This window comes from Mchenga conophoros, linkage group LG12 (genome assembly GCF_057382185.1).
Source record: "Mchenga conophoros isolate Kocher_MC1m ecotype Shallow Benthic linkage group LG12, M_conophoros_male_GT1.1, whole genome shotgun sequence".
NCBI classification, from domain to species: Eukaryota; Metazoa; Chordata; class Actinopteri; order Cichliformes; family Cichlidae; genus Mchenga; species Mchenga conophoros.
The window spans coordinates 28,361,234-28,382,583 of NC_140537.1; the positions used below are offsets into that span (position 1 = coordinate 28,361,234).

The window sequence follows — 21,350 nt, forward strand, 5'->3', positions numbered from 1 at the left end:
ACTATACAGTCTGCTCTTTTCCTGTAAAGGTGAGTACCATTAAGTAATAAATGTAACAAGGCCAGCAAGGACTCCACTCAGGGTGAACGGTCTTGGCGGTGGCTGCACAAGTGAAAATGAACAGGAACATATCAATCATCGGATATACGAACTTTGGGAGGAGAGGATTTCAATTAATCATGGGTCGAACAGTTTGATGCCAAATTTAACACTGGAAAAAGAAAACAGCATGATCTATTTTTTCCGTTGTGGGATTTATGATAGCCAAAGTATTCATTTATTTGAAATAAGACGGGGCGATGTTATCAGAGTGCGTAACTGTGACGCGTGAATGAATCACAGCTGAGTCCAATGCCAAAACCTTTGGCTGAACCGAACTGAAGGGAACGTGAGGAACGAGGGGAATCCTGGCACAAGCCTTCTTGTTTTACATGTAGGCAAGCTGCTGTTTACAGTGAGCCGAGTAGTCTGCAGCGTTTACAGTCTATACAGAGATCAGCGCATAATCGGTAAACGTCTCTGCCTGTATTTACTGAGCAGTGTGCGCACACGCAGGGACACAATCGCTACCATTTCATATACCATTGATACCATACGTCAAGAAAAATGCAGGTAGGGCCTCGTTAGTAATTTAAATTAATGTATGAATGTCTCAACATGTAACACTGACTTTCCTAAGTGCCTACAGTTTCAAACACCCTGCAAAAATAGCACTGCTGATATTTATGCATTTCTTCATAAACACAGCCTGATCTGACGGATTTAAAAAAAAATATTATTTCCATCACCTATTTATAGTAAAGGTCAGGTGTTACACAATTTCTGCTTCATATGGCTGGGATCGTTTATAATACAGCAGCTCTCCTTCAGATAAATGCGCTCGATCTGAGTCACAGTCCATCAGGACTTCACAAAGCCCCCAGCAACTTCTAATAGAGTAGTTTTTGGTAGAATGCTGACTATTATTGAAATGAACCAACTGCGTCTTTGTTTCTAAACTAGCACATTGTTAGTACACCAGCCGCAAAACTGACGCCAGCGTATCCCATTTAATAAATATGGGCCGTCAGTGGCTGATGGAGTGGCGCCTGTGCAGATTCTTTGCGGCCTGTAAACTCATCAGGGCAGGCCAAAACAGGCCTTGGGCCAATCATTAGTGTCAGTCTGAGTCATTATGTGTTCATACATCCAGTCCAATTACGCAGACTTTTTTTTCCACATGGGTGTCAATTGCACAGCTTACACATCCTTACCATCATCTCTGGTTTGACAAAATATCCTTTTCCCCCCTGAGTGCTGAATTTTGGTGCTGATTTTTATTTTTGTCACCATGGCCACTGCCACTTTAGTTGTATGTGGTATTCTGATTTCATTAGATACACAACAATGAAGTATTATTTCTTCACTAACCTGGAGTGCTGCTTTGCTCCATTGTCCAAAGCACTGTAACTATTTGCTGAACTAGAGCATCTTTACTTTAAGCTGACCAGGCAAAACTTTTCATCCCAAATTAGTGTTGGTATTTATCTTCTGGCCAACAAATAAAGTCTTTACAACCTTAAACATACAACTTTATTTACAAAGACTATTCAAATCAGGACATTCTTAAAAATAAAATACAGGATAATGTAGTGGCAATTATTTTCACTAGGGTGAACTCTGACATGGTGTTTCCAGAGCAGTCAAAGCTCTCTTTAGAGCTTTACAATAGCTGCCTTCCAGTTAACTTTGTGCAGATTAACATGTCTTTGCAATATCATCACAATGTCTATTATTATTTTCAGCAAGGCTATTCGTGGCATCTCATGCTTTTAATTTTCATCAGTCCTGTTTACCGAAACTACAAACAAATGTGTCAGTGAACTAACTAAAATGCACAGACAAAAGGCACTAAAATATCAAACAATATCGAATTTTTCTTTTTTTAAATTTTTAAATTGAAGTTTCTACTTATCCATAATGAGAAAATTTTTTTTCCATTCACACAAGAGAACCACACTGTTACAAGCTGATGCACATAAACAGGAATGTAATGGCCTGGTTTTTCCCCCCTGCAGTTTCGACTATTTGATAAAACAGAAGGAAGGTCGTTTCTGTTTCTCAACATTTTTTCACAGTTTCGTAACCAAAACGACATACAAAGCATCTGAACACAAGTTCCTGGAGACTGTTTTCCTGGACACACAAGTTTAGCTAAGCACTAAGAATGAGCATGCAGGTTTCGTTTTTTATTTGATGATTTGTTCCAGGTTCAGTGGCTAAACAAGTTTCTCCCATACTCTACAGGCTCTGAGTGCAATCATTCTATATGTTAGATTTAGTGACTTAGCGCAGGTGCACGTGCCAACCATAATCAGAAATGTCCTTGTGAGGCTTCAGATTTAGTTGCAATTTACATGTTGTGCACCAATGACAGAAACTGTTTATTGGATGAATTTGTGAGTGAGTCATTTCTACCAAAGAGTCCAAGGAGGCTGCTTGAATGGAAACGAGGCCAAAGCAGAAACATTGACAGGAATTGAAATGACAGCCCAAGGCAGTGCTTGTCTCTGAAGAGATCTTCTGATCATCATCCTAAAAATACAGAAAGACGAAATGGTGTCCCTGCTTTTCATAGGATAATTGCTCGAATGCAACAGAATTTATATGTGTGTGTGTGTGTGTCTGCATCTCTCACCCATCCCGTCCTAACAAGAAAAGAGCAGGTATGCTTGGTTTGGCAGTGCTTCCATCAGTGACCATGTCAAGGTACTGACTGTCGTTGTCCTCTGCGTTATCAGCAATAAGAACTGCTTTTCCTCCTGCTTCCTCTACATTTCGGGCTTTTTGTACAAAGGAGCAACCTCTGAAGTTTATAAAAAAAAAAAAAAAAAAAAAAAAAGCATAACCAGTTTAAGATGTGCTGTCAAAGCTTGTTATAGCACTATGTTATAGCAAAAACTTTCGAAGTGGACAAATCTACAAATTGGCAAACAATTTGCTAAAAAACAGGATTGCACTGGCAAGCTCAGCAATGCCAAAATGCCTGAAAGAATGCAAAAGAAAACTAAAGTAAATTATCACAGATTATTTTATTGGTTAAGAATAAACCCTTCACAACATCTATCCAAGAACAACACCACTCATTGTCAAGGTCTAATCTAATTAACAGAAACATTCATGAACCAAAATACAGAAAGTGTACAACAAGCTGCTAACCACTGGTTAAGAACAAGGAGGCCAGATTAAACTAGTTGACTGATAAAAATGCCTTGATCTGATTTAAAATCTACTGCACTAATGTAGGGAGGAAAGTAGGGCTGTTCGATATAACGATATATATCGGATGACGATATAAAAACGTCTATCGTTTCATTTTACGCTATCGTTTGTTTCGTGGTGTCGCAAAATAAACTGTTTACGGCAATATTTTTTCATCGTTTTGATGGTCACTGTAGTGGCTATATTAATTTCTTAAAGTTCTCTCTTTCTCTTATATTTTATATAACCACACTATGAAGGGACAAGCGCCTGTTTTTATGCGTTGTGGTTAGCAACAACAAGGGTAACAGCATCGCTTGTCCGTTTGTTTATGTTCCACATAAACCTTTCACAATAAAGTTCAAGATCTAGTTGAGACTTTTTCAAAATAAACTGAATCACGTGAAAGAGCAGATAATTTACGGATGTGAATTAAAAAAGAGCCGCCAGGTGCTAAAAAAAATAAACCTTATACTCAAACGTTAGAACAGGCTTTTCCCCGCAGCACGCTGTGTAATAAATACTCACAAAGAAAACGGTGGCCTTTACAAAGGTTAAAAAACTCGACTCCAGCTACATGACGCGCAGCTGGAAACACTTCCCGCAAGACGAGCTGCCCGAGATTCACAGAATTTACAGAAAATGTTACATTTTTGTGATTTATATCGTTATCAGACGATAGAATTCTTATATTGGGATATGAGATTTTGGTCATATCGCACAGCCCTAGAGGCAAGATTACAAATAATGTCTTACTGTCCAAAAACCTATGGACCTAACCTAAGTAGAAGTGACAACAGTTCTTGAAATACTATCCTGAAGTTAAGCAGTGGCTATGCTTTCTTTGAAACTCTGCTGACTGTATCATTGTTGGTAATTATGGGTAAATAGCTTTTAGGCACTGTTTTGACCAAAGATTCAACATGATAGAACCAGAATAACAGCTCACTGAAGTTTCACTTGGTATCATGGACTCGATTACAAGACTAAGGAGTTTGAAAGTCAATGTCCCGTGTTTGCCAAGAACTCTCCAGCTATGTATGAATCACTTTGCGATTGCGCAATCATGACTTTTAACTGTGTCAGCATATTAAAAATTTAAAAAATGCTTTCAGTTATGTTCTTTAAGTAAGAAATAGGAGTTCAACAACAGGGCAGGGCTGTCCACTACTCAATGTGAAATTATCAGTCTCAGAAAAGTTACAAAAGGGGTCCCCCCCATAAATGACAAACCCTCACATGAACAGATGAAAACACTGAGAATAATCTTTAATTTATCCTTTATTTGCACCTCTCTGTGGATTTCTCTGCCTGTTACTGTTACTGTTATTCTTGTGTCTTTTAAGTGCTGTACTGCCAGAGGTTGAAAGGGATTTTTGAGTATTTTCTCACAAGTAATTGTTGCATTTGGCTCCACTATATAATGCAACAGGGCTCGCAAAATCGCTAGCCCGACGTCCCGGGGCTAGCGATTTTTCCAGTCGGGCTACCAAAAATCTATCTCTGCCCTGCCCGTCGGGCTATCGTAGGAAGGAAAAATATATGTCAATGCTTTTGCATCTTTCGGAAATGTAGCTGGGTAATTATGTCATTGGCATCGATGAGCCACTGTCAATATGTGACATATTGAAATCACGTTTTAATTTGCGCTTGTTTTTTGCTTTCACTTTGCAATCGCGTGAACTGTGTATAGAGAGCGACAGCACTGATTGGTGAGTGACGATCATTTGCGCACCAATTCCTCTGACATCGTCTTATCAATCGTTAGCTTACTATGCAAACATGACAAGTGAAATCTCCCGCAGCAAGCTTAAACATATGAGAGGTTGATCGCGCAGAGAATCGCTGACCGTTATGTGTGTGTGTGTAAAAGCAGCAGGATATATATTTTAGTTCTGCTGAGCCAAATAAGACAGGTCAGGGTGAAGAAGTGACAGCCAAAGAAAAGCTTACCACAAAATGGAAAAGTTATGACAAATCAGACTATAAGGCAAAAAGAAAGTGCAGCTTTATGGTTTCATGGACAAAAGAATTTCTGTGGCTGCAATATGACGAGCTAAATAATAACCAGGGCTGCACATAAGTGGTCCGCAGGTGCGCATTCGCTGTCAAAATAAAAAGAGCGCACAAGATAAGAAGTTGCAACGCGTGTTTGGGTACATAAGATTTTCTGGAGGAGGACAGACATTTGTTTAGAACTCTTAAAGATGTCGAAGAAGCTCCTTTAAGCAATTACTTTGGTGTTCCTCCACCTCCAAACAAATGTCAGGAGTCCGAACCACAAAAGAAGCAGGTATTCTCAGAAAAGTGGTTGCAGGAGGTGAGCTGGCTTCAAACAAATGATGAACGCACAGAGATGTGGTGTGGAATGTGCTGTGAAAATCCCACTCTAGCGAACAAAAACAGTGCTTTTTATATGGACGCAAACGCGCGTTGCAACTTCTTATCTGGGGCGCGTCTTTTATTTTGACAGCGAATGCGCACATGCGGACCACTTATGTGGGCGATCGTGGCTCAAGAGTTGGGAGTTCGCCTCGTATTCGGAAGGTTGCCGGTTCGAGCCCCGGCTTGGACAGTCTCGGTCGTTGTGTCCTTGGGCAAGACACTTCACCCGTTGCCTACTGGTGGTGGTCAGAGGGCCCGGTGGCGCCAGTGTCCGGCAGCCTCGCCTCTGTCAGTGCGCCCCAGGGTGGCTGTGGCTACAATGTAGCTTGCCATCACCAGTGTGTGAATGGGTGGATGACTGGATGTGTAAAGCTCTTTGGGGTCCTTAGGGACGAGTAAAAGCGCTATATAAATACAGGCCATTTACCATTTACCATGTGCACCCGTGTAAATAACAATGTTCTGCCGGATGTGTTGTTGGTTTTCCCTCGATTTCTGAGTCGACAAGCGCCTTTGTTACTGGGACCAGTAATTTTAAGAAAGGCCCCCATTAGAACCCATGAGAAATGCAAGAAATGCATTGCTCAGTCTGCAATATCTTTCCCAGAACAAATACCAATTGCAAATAACATACTAAAAATAAACCTGAAAATCTGTTTAAAACAGCGTACTATGTTGCAAAGAGTGAACTACCACTGGCACAATTAAGCAGTCTTTGCAAACTTCAAAAAGCAAATGGCCTCGATCTTGGTTCCACTTGCCTCTTACCCGCGACTTCAGTGGAAATTTCAAATTCAGGATCTGACACAGACTGATTCATGTCCTACACAGTTCTTACAAGTTCATAGAAATTTCTGTTTTCAATTAGAACCAAGTATTTGAGTTGATGATTGTAATTTTTATACAATGTTGTAATTTGTGTTTCAACAATTTTTTGATTAATGTTTTGTTTCCGTTACAATATTATACGGAAACAAAACAGGAAACAAAACATCAATCAAAAAATTGCTCTCTTTTTTTAATTCGGGCTACTTAAATTTATTTTGGGCTACCAAAAACTGAAGAGTCCCTGCCCGAAGGGCTACCAGGGATTTTGAAATTTTGCGAGCCCTGTGCAAGGTCTTTAAATTATAACATGGCACATCCTGAGATACCTGAAGATGTGAAACAGTCCTGGATCTGGTTATATTCCGATAGAACCGGATCAGCTGCTAAGTGTAGACAGCAACATGTGATTTTCACTGATATCACAGTTAATGGCTGTATTATCAGAAACAGACTGTATGTAATTGCCAACTTGACCCCATACACACAGACTGATTCGGGCTAATGGTAACATTTATGGCAGGTTTGAGTAAGACCTTTGGTATACTAGACCAGCGGTCCCCAACCCCCGGGCCTCGGACCGGTACCGGTCCGTGAGTCATTTGGTACCGGGCCGCGAGAGTTGAGGCTCAGGTGTGAAATGTATGGTTTTCAGGGTTTTCAGCGTTATTTTGTTATCGTTTTTATCGTTAACTCCGTTTTCTTGGGTCTTTTCACGTGTGTTATGAATAAATCTTCTTTTTTTCGGTACCGGTACTAGTTTTATTTTGTTATATTTATCTGCGACACCTTAAAGGCCGGTCCGTGAAAATATTGTCGGGCATAAACCGGTCCGTGGTGCAAAAAAGGTTGGGGACCGCTGTACTAGACGACCTCATTTTGCAACAAAAAACAAATAACTGAAGTCATAATTTTATCTTATTGGATAAAACAAATATTGGCAAAGATTAACTTTGAAGACACAATTTGCAGTTGAAAAAGGGGATAAATTAAAATGCACGTTATTGAAATACAATAATAAAAAAAAATTAATTAAAAATATCGTATCATGAGTAAGTGAACTATTGTGATAATAACGCATCGTGGGGCATCTGTTGATTCTCACCTCTTTTGCAACATATGCTCACATTTTAAATCAGTAAGTTTTTAAGCCAATCAGACGTGGTTGAGCAGAAAATGTTGTAAAATCTTGATGATTTGAGATGGGATAAATTTAGCTAAAGATAAAATTAGCTGCCTTGTAATTAGGCTATCTCCTTCCCTACACTTTTGCTGCTAGATGTCCAAGGTTATATTCTCAGTTCCTAACCCCTGGTTTGTGTTCACATAGTTTACAATTCACAATGGTACAGAGGCATGTATGCGTACCCCCTTTCCACCAGGATCACTTGTCCTTGAAGGATCTCTCTGTCCGTCAACTCTGAGCATCCATCTGCAGGGTCTGCTGGCACGAGAAAAATCTCATCGTAAAATGATGTCTGCGGGTCAAAGGAGAAGGAAAGAGTATGATTAGAGGGAAGGTGAAGTTGTGCACCTGAGACTTTAAAAACATTTGATTATCAAATTATTTAACAGAAGACTGAGGCCTCACGAAAGTGCCTCCAAAGTCTTTAGCAGGTGCAGCACTGAAGAGGTAGCCTATCTCCTCTGGACTGATGACCCGGAAATACAGCAGTTCATTGACCCCAAGAGCTGAAGGAGGTCCGAAAAGAAGCACTTATCATGCGTGACTTGTTTATATCAGAAATATTAATAAACCACAAACACTGCACGGATATGCCAGACAGAAACCATAAATAAATGCCACAATAAGCCCCTTAACTCAAGTCGCTGTTGTGCAAAAAGAAATACTTAAAAAAAACAACTCTTGCAGCTCATACGAACAGTTAGCTGTTAATTTCAAACGTTCCCATTTCTGTTTTTAGTCTCACCTGACAGACGACTGAACTGCATAAAGAGACCCCAGAGGTATAAAGCTATCGCTGCTGTTCGACAAACCTTCCCCATGTTCAAGGCATTAGTAAATCTCCCTCGCGTTACAGAGATGAGACTGTAGTGTGTCTCTTTGTGTCTTAAAACAGTGCAGCGTCCATTGTCGCTGTGCTTCTGTCAGATCGCCAACCATTTCCGCCGTTCTCTTTCCGCGCATGCGCATGTCCCAGTTGTAGCTTCTGCTATGAGGCGACTGGGTAAGAAGTTGTGGTGCTCTTTTAGCACCAGTTTTTCAAACTACTGGTAAATGTGTCTCTGTGTTTTATTGTTATTATTATTAACATGCCTGCAAGATGCATATGAATATGTATGATGTTTATGAAGCTGGCAGTTACTTATTTAATTTATCACAATGACCTAAAAGTCATTAGTTGATCTCCCTATCGTGTACAATCATCAGAGACTTTGTTAGGTGCACTTTGCTTGTACTGTCACCTTTTACTTTAAAAACTCCCTTCATTCTTCATCCTCAGAGATTTAGGTTCATTTTGAACTTATGGCACGATATGGCAGCCTCGCTTCTGTCAGTCTGCCCCAGGGCAGCTGTGGCCACAACTGTAGCTTGCCTCCACCAGTGTGTGAATGTGAGAGTGAATGAATAGTGGTATTGTAAAGCGCTTTGGGTGCCTTGAAAAGCGCTATATAAATCCAATCCATTATTATGTCTGCATGCATAAATGCACTGACTTGCTGTCATGTGACCAAGTGTTTTAATATTTGCATTAACAAGCAATTATGCAAGTGCACCTAATAAAGCAGGTGTTTTTTCTCTCTTTATAACTTCCTGACCCAAAAAACTCTCGTGTCCTTCCTGACAACTTAATTGCTGTAAGAAATTCAATACCAGAAAAAAAATCAGGTAGAGTGTTAAACTAGAAAATAAGTACCTTTAAATCTAGGGGGAAAGACAAGGGAAAAATATAGAACCACACAGCTTGAGGGGACAGCACAACAGAGGGAGATACACAGGAGGAGAAGCGGGCAGACAGAGCACACCTGGGGAACACAGCTGAACCAAAGTCAGACTGATGAGACAGGGGAAGAAAAACTAAACATAATACACACGAGACTATCAAAATGGAAGAGGAAGTAACACACAATGAGACTCAGACTAAGACACATGGGCTTGAAACTGGGACTGGGGATAAACAGACATGGAAACGTGACAGATTGGAGAGACAAAGGAGCAAAACACAGAACAGACAGACACGGGTACATGACTGGAGAGACTGAAGGAATGACAAAACACGGATATGAGACTAGGACAGATATGAACAGAAATCAAGAACTATAAATACAAACTTAGAGGCACTGGAAAGTAGCAGGTTGTCCCATTTTACTGTATTGATTTAAACTATTTGCCAAAATGACAGAAATCAAATCCCAGTTAAATGAAAAAACAAAAAAATGTAATGCCCTAATAAAGGTTAATAAAGCTCATTTACATGTGAACTATCCACAAGCCTGCATGGCAAAACACAAACATTTATATCTATAACAGACAAGTCAAATACCTCATTAAAGTAAAGTTATTTACATAACGTAAAAAAAATAAAATAAAATAAAAAACCAACTAAAACCTTTCTATCATGCTGAATTCATCTGACAAAGATGTAAAGTTTGTCAGTGTCTCTTTAAAGCCCATTTCCAAATGCATTTATAAAATCTTTTAACCAAAGTATTCTAAATTTTATTTGACAAAACAAGCACATTAGTATTTATAAATGATTTCAACTGAAGACATACAAAAATCATAAACAGACAATAGAAAAAAGCTAAAATCAGATCAGTCATAAGAACTTATATGTCCCAAATCGTGTATTCAGTAAAGTCTGCTTTGAAATTTCTTCTTATTACAAACTTTAGTGGGAATAAAATTCCTGCATTTTTCATTTATCTACCAATTCACAATCAACCAAAAATATCACATAAACATTTGCAAATTTTGTTATTTATAAAGTTTGCCATTATTTATAAATGTTATAATATCACATATGTACTATTATGATGAAAAAATCATTTCAAAGCTGGACATTTATAATTATAATTATATAAAATAACAATAAGAATAAACTTAAATACAGAAAAGTTGTTTTTTTTTAAAGTGTTAGCAAATCTTTAAGGGTTTAATATCTCCATAACTGGTAAATGAAGGATATATGGTTTGTAAGGGAATTAATTGATGATGTCATGTAATTTATACATTTAAAAAATCAAGTATAAAATCCTTACCATCCACAGTATTGAATCTCGACTCAAAATCAATATAGTTTAATAATTACATTTCATATATAAATCTACTCTCACCAAATGTATACACTAGACCACTATCAATCACTGTCCATGTTTTATTGTGGATAATATTTCCAACTTGAGTTAGCGTGCTTCTTCCTTTTTCTCTTCTCTTCCTTGCAGTCATTGAAAACCTCAGGCGACAACTCTGGGCAACAATATTTTTCAGTTTTTTTGCATCGGCATAGTCGATGTTTTCCAGTTTTCACCTGCAATGAATCAATGACGTATTATTATGTCTGAAATGATAATGTGAACATTTCAAATGCAATGCTTCGTTTACAAATATTAGCAGTCACACCTATTCAAGTAGTAAGTAAGTAAAGTTTATTTATTAAGCGCTTTTCGTAGACAAGCAGTCACAAAGCGCTGTACACAAACGTCAAAATAAACAGAATTTTAGGTACCAAATTAGGCAATATAGACAATACAAAAGTAATACTGCATTCACACTATAGCACAATATTTTTGTGCTATATTTTGAGGGGTTTGTGTGTCCCAGGGATCCCACGGCTATGTTGTCGGGGGCTTTTTGCCCCCTGGTAGGGTCTCCCATGGCAAATTGGTCCTGGGTGAGGGACCACACAAAGAGCGATTCAGAAGACCCCTATGAGAAGACCATCAAGGGAACAGGGTTACCGGGGCCCCGCCCTGGAGCCAGGCCCGGGGAGGGTGCCCAAGGGTGAGCGTCTGTTGGCCGGGACTTAGTCCATGGGGCCCGGCTGGCCACAGCCCGTAAAAGGGGGCATAGGCCCATCTTCCTGCAGGCCCACCACCTGCAGGAGGCACCGTAGGTGTCAGGTGCATCGACCTGGATGGGCGTGACTGGGAGAAACGGCCTGTTATTGGACTTCTGTGCAAACCACAGTTTGGCCATAACGAACACCATGTTCGAACATAAGAGTGTCCATAAGTGCACGTGGCACTAGGACACTCAAGGCCGCAGGTCAATGATCAATTTTGAAATCGTATCATCAGACCTAAGGCCATATGTTCTAGACACTTGGGTAAAGAGAGGGGCTGAGCTGTCAACTGATCACCACCTGGTGGTGAGTCGGATGTGGTGGCGTGTGAGGACACTGGACAGACCTGGTGCACCTAAACATATAGTGAGGGTGTGCTGGGAACACCTAGCAGAGGCCCCAGTCTGTGAGATCTTCAACGCACACTTCTGGCAGAGCTTCAACAGCATTCAAAGGGAGACTGGGGACATTGAGTCTGAATGGACCATGTTCAGCATCTCTATTGCCAAAGCCACTGCACTGAGCATGCTGCTGCAAGTTGCTTGGTGCCTTTCGTGGTGGTAACTCCTGAACCAAATGGTGGACACCAGAGGTGAGGGGAGCCACCAAGCTGAAGAAGGAGTCCTATTGAGCTTGGTTACCCTCTACAATGTTGCGTGGAGATCAGGGGCAGTACACCTGGATTGGCAGACCGGGTTGGTGGTTCCCATCTTTAAGAAAGGGGACCGGGTGATGGCCTCAAGCTCGCTTTGGAACGGTTCGCAGCCAAGTGTGAAGCGGTGGGAATGAGAATCAGCACCTCCAAATCTGAGGCCATGGTCCTTAGCCAGAAAAGGGTGGAGTGTGCACTATGGGTCAGGGATGAGTTCTTTCCCCAAGTGGAAGAGTTTAAGTATCTCGGGGTCTTGTTCACGAGTGATGGGAGAAGGGAGCGGGAGATCAGGAGACGGATTGGTGCTGCGGCTGCCGTGATGCAGGCGCTGTACCAGTCTGTTGTGGTGAAGAGAGAGCTGAGTGTAAAAGCGAAGCTTTCAATTTACCGGTCGATCTACCTCCCTACCCTCACCTGTGGTCACGAGTTGAGGGTAGTGACCAAAAGACAGAGATCACGGATACAACTGGCAGAAATGGGCTTCCTCTGAAGGGTGGCTGGCCACGCTGAAGAAATTATATCTCTTGGCTGGCCTGGGAATGCCTTGGTGTTCCCCCAGACAAGCTGGAGGAGGTAGCATGGGAGAGGGACCTGGCCTCAAATAAGAGGAAGAAGATGGATGGATGGATGGATGGATGGATGGAGTTTTCAGTATGCTAACTACTATGTGAAAATCAGTATGCTCTGGTAAAGCTTTGATAACCTTTCTTGGATTTTACTGTTAAATATTCCTGGCTGAAAAAAAGCTAAAAAAAAATCTGTACTACCATAAGGTCTACATTCACACAAGCTTATCTCTGGGAATGATGTGTTTAAATGAAAATATTAATATTTTCTAAATAATATTCTAAATTTAAAAAAACTTTAAAGCATTTACATTTGTTTCTCAGTATCAATCCTAAGAACTTAACAGTGCATGTAACTTATCAATACAACATAAGGCATGTACTTATAAATAGGCTATAGTTCAGACATGTATATAAACTATATTTTTATATGCATGTATATTCCTCTTCTTTCAGCTGCTCCCTTTGGGGGTCACCAAATTGAAATGTGATGCAGTTAACTATGAAAGGAAAACTCAGTAGACCTACATGCTTCTAGTAACTAAAGTTTCATGACAAAACACATAAGTGTAGGTTTAAGTACCATTGCGTTACAGAGGAATTCTAGAGTTTCTTTTCTGTTTTGGTCAGTCACTGCACGCATGACATGAGCAACACATAAATGAAGTAGGAACGTATAAAAGGAAGGAAGCTCAAAGCTCTTTTAATAGCATGCTGATTTGCACTGTGGCAAACCACCAAATACACAGAAACGCCAACTCACTTGCACAGAAGTAACAAGAACATAAAGAAAAATGTGTGACCATTGCTCAAAGTTCAGCCTATTCAATGGCTCGTTCAAACTTCTGATTCATGTTTGAGATTGTGTGCTACGCAGATTTTCCTTAACCTTGATGTCCTTAAATGAGCAAAACTATAGAAACCCTTGAAACCTCAGCTGACTGCTAAATATAATTTCACAGTGAATCACACACCCGTCTGTGTTTTAAGTTGGGGCTGGAAGGCTAACAGTAGGTTTAAATATATTTAGTGTCTACGTACATATTTAGGTTTCCATTGACTTTCCCACAAAAATTTGGTCTTACTAGCCACCTATTTGGGGAATAATAGTGCATTTTTGGTCTATAATGGTGTTTACTTTACTTACTATATATGTAATTTCAAATAAATAAGTATAAATAAGCATTTAAATAAATAAAAGTTTGTGTCTTAATAAATAAAATCATTATAACAAGTGTGTTGGACAGATCCTTTGAAGTAAAGACAAAACAAAACCAAGTAGAAACAGGAGGAACACATGGCAAAAAACCACAGGGACATGAGAGGACATTGCAGACTTGTAAGAAGAGATAACGAGCAAAAGCTGACAGTGGTGGACTCAGATAATATCAGTAGGTTACATTTTTCCAGGGAGTCCACTGACTCCAGTTGGAGAGCACCAGTGAGTCTCTGGAGCGAACCCTGAGCTTGCTGATTTTCTTTGGTATCAGAGTAGATGATGAATGTCCGGTCTAAAATCAGACGAGATAAGAGATCAAAATGCAGTGGCTATAATGACAGACATTTAGATCTCATAAGATTTTGTTTTAGTGTAAGATTGTGCATACTTGGCCATCATCTCTAAGCACATATTCAATTTGGTGCTCCAGACTGAAGAAGCTGTAAGGTGCTGACCAGGTGGATGGTGGAGCAATGGTCACATTCACGTCCTCGTTCACTAACTCACACTTGACAATCTGGGGACTGTCAGGTTTAACTAAGAAGAAGAAGAAACAGTAAATAATATCGTCCATGTGTGTATATAAAACAATAATTTAAACACAAACATATGTGTATATATATTTAACATGAATCCATTTGCCTTTAGATTCAGTTAATGCATTAACATTACTGTTTCACTTAAAACTTTATCATGCATGGACTGCATACATAGACTTTCTTTTTCATCAGAAAATGTTTTCAAAAGGGAAAAGGTGCTTTGTAGTTGATAGTCTTCTACTGAATGCCATTGATGTAGCTCAGTTTTACTCAGCTTACCAATGTCTCTGAGATAAAATCTCTTCGATGTCCTGAAAACGGACAGCTCACGTATAGCCTCAGCAGTGAGTTCAAGCATGGTGCTTTCCTCTGCGTAGGGTGAGAGGTCGTGAGACATCTCAAACTGCAGTTCCCCCTCTGCGAGCCGCCGACTGATACTAATCCACTGGCAGGACTCTGAACTTTTACTGCTAATAAAACAAGCAGTAAAAAAAAAAACAGAAAACAAAATATAACAAAAAAATCAAAAATACACACATCTCAGGTGATTCGTCTAGTTTGGGCATCTTAACTGTAATTTGTCTAGGTTATTATTTCTTTTTAAGTTTTAAAATTTACCAGTTATGACCCAGTCCAAGACGCACTGCTGTGTATCCTTTGCCTGTCCAAGTGCAGTTGAAGTTACAGTCATAAGACTTTGCCCGACAGTTAATGGGAGAATCTGTAATGATAAACAATATCTTTAAATTCTAAAGTAATTTAAATGTTTGGGTGAAAAATGACAGCAAACATCACTACATTTTGTAAAATGATACTTCACAGAATGGTTAACTTAAAGCCCTAATCTCACCTACTAGAGAGAGAGAGAGAGAGAGAGAGTGTTTTACCCAAACTGTCAGGCAGTATAAAAGTGTCTTTATTAGTGCTATATGTTGACTGTGTATTAGCAATATAGGTTCCCCTAGTTGAAAAAGTCCCATCATTTAGAGCATGTGAATGGTAGGATGAATGAAAAATGAAAGAGAAACTCACCAATTGTGTCTTCTTCATCAGCCTTCAGCAGCAGATAGGTTGAGGATAGCATCTCTTCACCTCTCCAGCAACTGTAGTCACCCAAATTTGGTGTACCTATATCTGACACGGTCAGGTTCTGACCATTTAGCTCTACATTTTCTTCATCTTCCAGTGGATCGCCATTCAACTTCCATGTGACGATGTCGTCAGGTTTTGAATTGCAGGTCAGTGTGTAATTTTCATTCCTGTTTGCCACCGCAACTACACAAAGATAGAGAAGATAGACAGATAGATAGACAGAGAAGAAGTTAGTAGGTGAACATTTTAAACCACAAATTAATATTAGGAAAATGTTTGGATCATAAAAAAAGACATACAGTTTTCTGGAAAGTGGTTGAGTTCGTGAGCTCCCGTGAGGCTGATCATTAGAAGCCCAAATGTCCACAGTGGAAAGGTCATCTGAGGAATTGTGTGACAGCAAAAAGCATTTATTGAAAAACAATTCATCACTTGCATTAAAATAAGTATCGTGTGATTTTTAGTGAAACAATATGTAAAGTGACTCATGGAACATTCAATTGGCTCAAAGTTAATTTAGTTGAGAAAATGCATTGAAAATAGGTAATTTGCTTCTTATTCTGTAATATAGATATGAAATTAAACTAACTAGAATTTAATTTATATATATGTATAGATAGATAGATTTATATCTGGAAAAGAACTCACCCTGAAGTGATGTCAAAAGCAAAAGTGCAGACGTTCTGTCACCGCGATCTTGATGATTGTATGGTCTAACTGCCCACAGAGCAACAACTTTATATTGCGATGCATGATACACATCATCGACACCTCCACCTCCAATGTGACACTTTGGGAGAGAGAAACTGACCGATCTAGTAAGTGATAAGAGTATGCACATTTCCTCTATACTGCTTTGCATGTCAAATTTTTTTACACAGTGAAGCTGTGACTTTCGTACAGGGGACTAAAAGATAAGAAATGTGGGTGTTCAGTAGGGTGGGGGGTTGCCCTTAGCCTTTAAGGTGAAATACAACAGTATAATACAATGTTTGATAAGTGCTTATCTGAGAATGGATTTAAAAAATTATTTTTAAAAAACTATTGCAATCACAAAAACAGGACACACAACACATTTTATGTTCAATATTAATGCGACCAAACATTTTCTTGGTTGGCTCTTTATGTGCTAACACGCACACAGACACACTGGTTCCTGCTTCTCAACTTTCAGTTTTTATGTTGGTTTTTTAATATAACCAGGGCTGTAAATGTGGGGCAATAGCACTCCTTGGTATCAGTCTATGCAACCTGTGAATAGAACAAAGAAGCACTGATCTTTCAGTCATCAAAAGCTAATGTAATACTATAACATAAACAACATTTTTTTTAATTCAAAGTCTTTTGAGAACAGGCTCAACCCTATTGACATTAATAAATACAGCTGGTAGCAAAAAATATATCAGTCACTTATGATTAAAAAAAAATAAAGCAGAATAAATGTGACATTTATGACTAGTAACCACCCTTATCCGATCAGACAAACCTGGGCTAAAGGGTGCATTTTTTCTGTATTGCTCTGAATCACATGCTGACTTTGCTACTGATGTTAAGAAATCCATGATCCACAGTAAATGCCTGTTTTTATAGTGTTTCTCACAAAACAAGCCGCTAAAAAATGTTACAGAGAGGTTACGAGAACAAGCTATTTCCACTATTTCCTCGCTCTTTGCAGTCAGAATGATTGCTCAGCTCATTGCAAAACATATTGTGAGATTAATCCAACAAAATTGCAAAACATAAGTGGAACATTTCTTTTTATTAGCTGTCTTTATTGTAATTCCAGACTGAAATACCAAAAAAATGATCTAACATTTCTTTGATCAGATAAGCAAGACAGACCAAAACTGTTCTTTAAGAGGTTTCCCCCCATGATATTATCATTGTCATGCTCCCAAAACCTCAAAAACATGCACACACATTACACCGGAAAGGAAAGACGGACACAAAACAGGACTTTCCCTCTCATTAGTCATGTAGACCAAATGTCAGCTATGACCTAACTAGACCTTTAACTAACACTTTGGTCATGTTTTTTATTCTCGCACATACTATGCACACATCAAATGCTCCCGTCATATCTTTAACTATGTGAAAGGTACTTCCACAAAACTGTAGAGGGCTGTATTATTATTGGGTCTCAAAAATCTTTTCTGCCTTTCTACATGCTGGTTAAGGTTAACAGAACCTATGTCCAATAAATTCAGAGAAAATTGTTAGGCACTTTGAAAAGAAATCGTTTCAGGTTTCAGTTCCTCAAAAACCTAAAAAGCCGTATTATTCATTAATCATCTTTCATGCATGACTTCAAAGAGCTGCATAGTCACAGTTGCTCAAATTATTTCATACTTTGTGTTTTTACAGTTTATCATACAATACTTGAACCTAGTTTCTACGACTGAACTTAAAGCTTATTTTGATCAGTTATTCATTTAATGTGTATATATTACATTTCAACTTCAGCTTAAGAAATTTACAACTAAAATGTTTACTTACTAGTAATTGGACTTTAAAGGTCAATCAAAGCTCATAAAATAAGGTAAAGTTTTAAAGTCCCAGTTAATTCAGTGTTACTTCCGCATGAACCCCAAAACTGAAAACATTTGTATCCACTCCACATTCAAAACTGTGCCAAGCTCTGAGATCACGTCAGTCCAGATAAGATTCTGACAAACAGAAAAAAAAACACTATGTCAAGTGTTTTGTCAACATATTAATAGTGATTAAAAAAAATTAAAGAACAGAAGTACACAACACTGAAGAGGAAAGAGATGTTTTTTTGCTGTAAATGAGTGGAATTCTCTAACTTTATAGACCACATGTTCTATTTACATTAGTGATGGATGCCTTTTATTCTGAATAGAAAAAAACAAAAAAACACTTAAACACACTGGGGAATCCAGAAGAGGGGCTTAATGTGGTACTTTCCATATTAAGAGGAACAACACTGCCTGTTTATAGAAGCATATACAGGTATTTTTCTACCCTGAATGTGTTTGTTTTTAACCTTTAGGATTATCAAACAACTAGAAAGAGGTAAATATCATTTCTGCCTACACATGCCTCCTAATAGGTTACACACTTAACATTAGACTTTGTGTTTGGCCGCAAGCATTTCAAATGTACTGTGGGGATAGCAAAATACTTTTCTTTTGAAATTTGAAAAAGAACAGCCAAAGCATATGATAAATGAGAAAAGTAATTTTTATTACATGATTCATTCCACCATAACATTTTTCCACGTGTGGACATCACAATGCAGAAGAGGCAGCGTGAGAAATAAAAAGGTTTGCACATTCCACTTAAATAATTTCACTCGTACTGCAGAACAAGTGACACGAAGGGCTTCGTAAAAGCTTCCATAAAAAGCTGATTTGACTTGTTTTATACCAACTGTAACACTTTGTGAACACAAAGCAAAAACAGATGAACAAAGCTGATGAACCTTCTGTGCCAAAGCACGGCGAGCCAGAAGGTTTTCCAAAATGTTTGCTGGTGGTTGTTAGTTTGCTTCATCCTTTGAAGCCTCATCAAAGTTTTCAACGAGATCTGAAAATGGAAAAGGGAGAATAGAGAGGGGTGTATAGCAGATCAAGACAAAAAAACAAAACCGTTGCCCAAGTAAGAATAAGCCCTTAGACTTAGAATTGGTGGCAGAAGCCTGCCTTACACTCATATCCACATATGTTACTAAACATTTTAAACCAAATAAGGGGACATATATCCCATGTGATCAAGTCCAGGATAGACAGACTTGAATGTGATGGTTATATTTTCTTACCTGGAACTTCATCATCTTCCTCTTCAGCAGCAACCATGGGAGCTTTGTTGTCTCCTGGTGTTTAAGAATGCGGGGAAGGAGGAAGACAAAGATGTTGAGAGAAAGAATTCAAATCTACTGCAAACAAACAGGTCAAGAAAAGAGCAGTGTGGGCACCTGGTTTAGGCAGATTCTCTGCTAATCTCCGGAGGCTGGTGAGACTGTCAGCTCCCAGCTGGTTTAGGATTCCCGGGAGCATCTCTGTGATCTGTTTGTTCTCAGCGTGTCCTGTGATTGTAAAAGTGTTGGCAGCCAAGGAGGCCTGAACCTTTGGGTTATTAAAGTGGATCACTGTCCCGTGGTTTGTGAACATATTCACCTGAAGTGGTGGTGGGGTGGGGAGTGGGGGAAGAAAACAGTTTAAGGTAAGTGTAAAAGAAGACAATGCACAGTCCAAACACCCTTTTCCAACCATCTCTCGGGTCCTCATCAGCTGACAACAACTGGTTTCCACTCAGATGGCTTACACCACAGATTCTCTTTTATTTCCTTAAAAAAAAAAGCTTATCTAAAATGTTGTTTTGTTCCTCAGAACCAATGAAGTTTAACATTTAAAAAGTACTTCAGTATCTTAACATTGCTTATTAATAAATTTCAGCACTATAAATCCATTAAATGTGAATGACTGCCTATGCTGTGCTGTACATTACAGAAAGAACCTGCTGTACCTCTTCAATGCCAGAGATATTGTTGACTCCCAGTTTCTTCAAGGAAAACTGCAGCTTCTTATCATCTGCTGTAGCCGTTCTGTGCACCACCTTCTTCTTTCTGCGAGCTGACCCCTAAAGAGCAGAAACGTTAGAGTCGATTTTAACTCACGACTCAAAGATTACACCCAGTCTCTAGCATATGAAACCGACTCACCTTGCCGCCTATGCGGACCTGAGCCTGCAGTTTGGCAAGCTTTTCCTGGTTCATTATCGACTCCTTCATCTAGTGTTAGACACAACAGATATATATAATAAAAGGTAGGTTAGTCTGGCTGTAAACAGTTCTTTTTAGTGTTTCCAGAAATTACTGTAGAATCTTTGTATCTTAGAAAAGTTGCCAAGGAAAGCCACCTGGGATTCAGTGCCAAGTGCCTTACTCACGAATGTCAGTCATTTGGGGGAAAAGAAAAGAAAAATCTCCCTTGACACAATTACTCAGAACTAAATTTGGTTAACTACTCATTTTTCATTTAGAGGCTGAGCAAGATGTGGGACTCGCGAAAATATAAAACATGCAAGTTTGTATGAAGGATCTCTCTGGATACCCTTATGACTAACACAGAAGCAATTTCTAAAACTATACGCCATCAATCGATGACATAAAACATGAAAACGGTAATAACGAAGTGCCAACTTCAAACTTCCCCAACTCCCGACCTGAGCTATGTTGTCTCAAGAAATTAACGAGAATGCACAACTGTCCCGGCCAAAAATAGCTGCACACCGCAAGTCTCGGCTGAAGCCCTTCATGAATCAGAGGTGGTCAGCTGAAGTCAGTGCCCTGAAACGTCATAAACCCGCTTTCCCAATATGTTCTTACGATGCAAACTTCTGCTTTTTGATCAAACTCTGACGGCATGACACTTATTTAGTCTAACAATATTCACAAATTATGTCAAAGGAGCTACCGGCTAGTTAGCAATTCGAGCTAAACAACTAGCCCAGGCCTCTTAAACTGATGTTAGCATTCAGGTACAGCTGATGCCTTCATTGCGTTAAAACCCGTAATACAACTGTGGAGGGGATGTTCAAACGTCAGGAGTCAAACTTTATGAGTCTAAGACATCTAAAAGGAGTAGACGGTAGTGAACTAACCTGAGAGTGTGTAAACACGCGGGTCACACCGTTGATAAGGGACAGGAAAAAGGAGCGAAATCCGGAAGTGACGCCTTTAGATGCCGGATGGCAAAAAAGCTTACAAATATGTCCAGTGATTTAAAAACAGCGTTAATCCCAGTGTTATCGAATAAAAAATAGTTAAAAACTTAGAAAACA

The 21,350-nt window shown here is 39.2% G+C and overlaps 3 protein-coding genes across 4 annotated transcripts; all 3 read right to left on the reverse strand.

Annotated features, from left to right (window-relative positions):
• Positions 1-1,558: 1,558 nt before the first annotated feature.
• Positions 1,559-8,613, reverse strand: LOC146562827 (protease-associated domain-containing protein 1-like). The gene is made up of 5 exons (XM_085295035.1): positions 8,382-8,613; positions 8,042-8,142; positions 7,819-7,928; positions 2,678-2,845; positions 1,559-2,574 (listed from the first exon to the last, which is right to left on the reverse strand). The coding sequence occupies exons 1-5, from the start codon at positions 8,455-8,457 to the stop codon at positions 2,454-2,456; spliced, it is 576 nt and encodes a 191-aa protein (XP_085151161.1). The 5' UTR covers positions 8,458-8,613; the 3' UTR covers positions 1,559-2,453.
• Positions 8,614-9,394: 781 nt separating this feature from the next.
• On the reverse strand, positions 9,395-15,983 carry il12b2 (interleukin 12B 2). Of its 2 annotated transcripts, XM_085293161.1 has the most exons (7): positions 15,845-15,983; positions 15,486-15,728; positions 15,072-15,174; positions 14,733-14,923; positions 14,303-14,451; positions 14,096-14,206; positions 9,395-10,943 (listed from the first exon to the last, which is right to left on the reverse strand). In XM_085293161.1, the coding sequence occupies exons 1-7, from the start codon at positions 15,981-15,983 to the stop codon at positions 10,791-10,793; spliced, it is 1,089 nt and encodes a 362-aa protein (XP_085149287.1). In that variant the 3' UTR covers positions 9,395-10,790. The 2 variants fall into 2 exon arrangements, with proteins under 2 accessions (XP_085149287.1, XP_085149288.1); XM_085293162.1 differs by lacking the exon at positions 9,395-10,943 and having other exon boundaries at positions 13,884-14,206; positions 15,845-15,947.
• Positions 15,984-18,731: 2,748 nt separating this feature from the next.
• Positions 18,732-21,237, reverse strand: LOC146562829 (transcription factor BTF3-like). Its single transcript, XM_085295036.1, has 6 exons — positions 21,171-21,237; positions 20,230-20,298; positions 20,034-20,147; positions 19,483-19,684; positions 19,327-19,380; positions 18,732-19,094 (listed from the first exon to the last, which is right to left on the reverse strand). Exons 2-6 carry the CDS (start codon positions 20,296-20,298, stop codon positions 19,048-19,050), a joined length of 486 nt encoding a protein of 161 aa, XP_085151162.1. The 5' UTR covers positions 21,171-21,237; the 3' UTR covers positions 18,732-19,047.
• Positions 21,238-21,350: the final 113 nt, after the last annotated feature.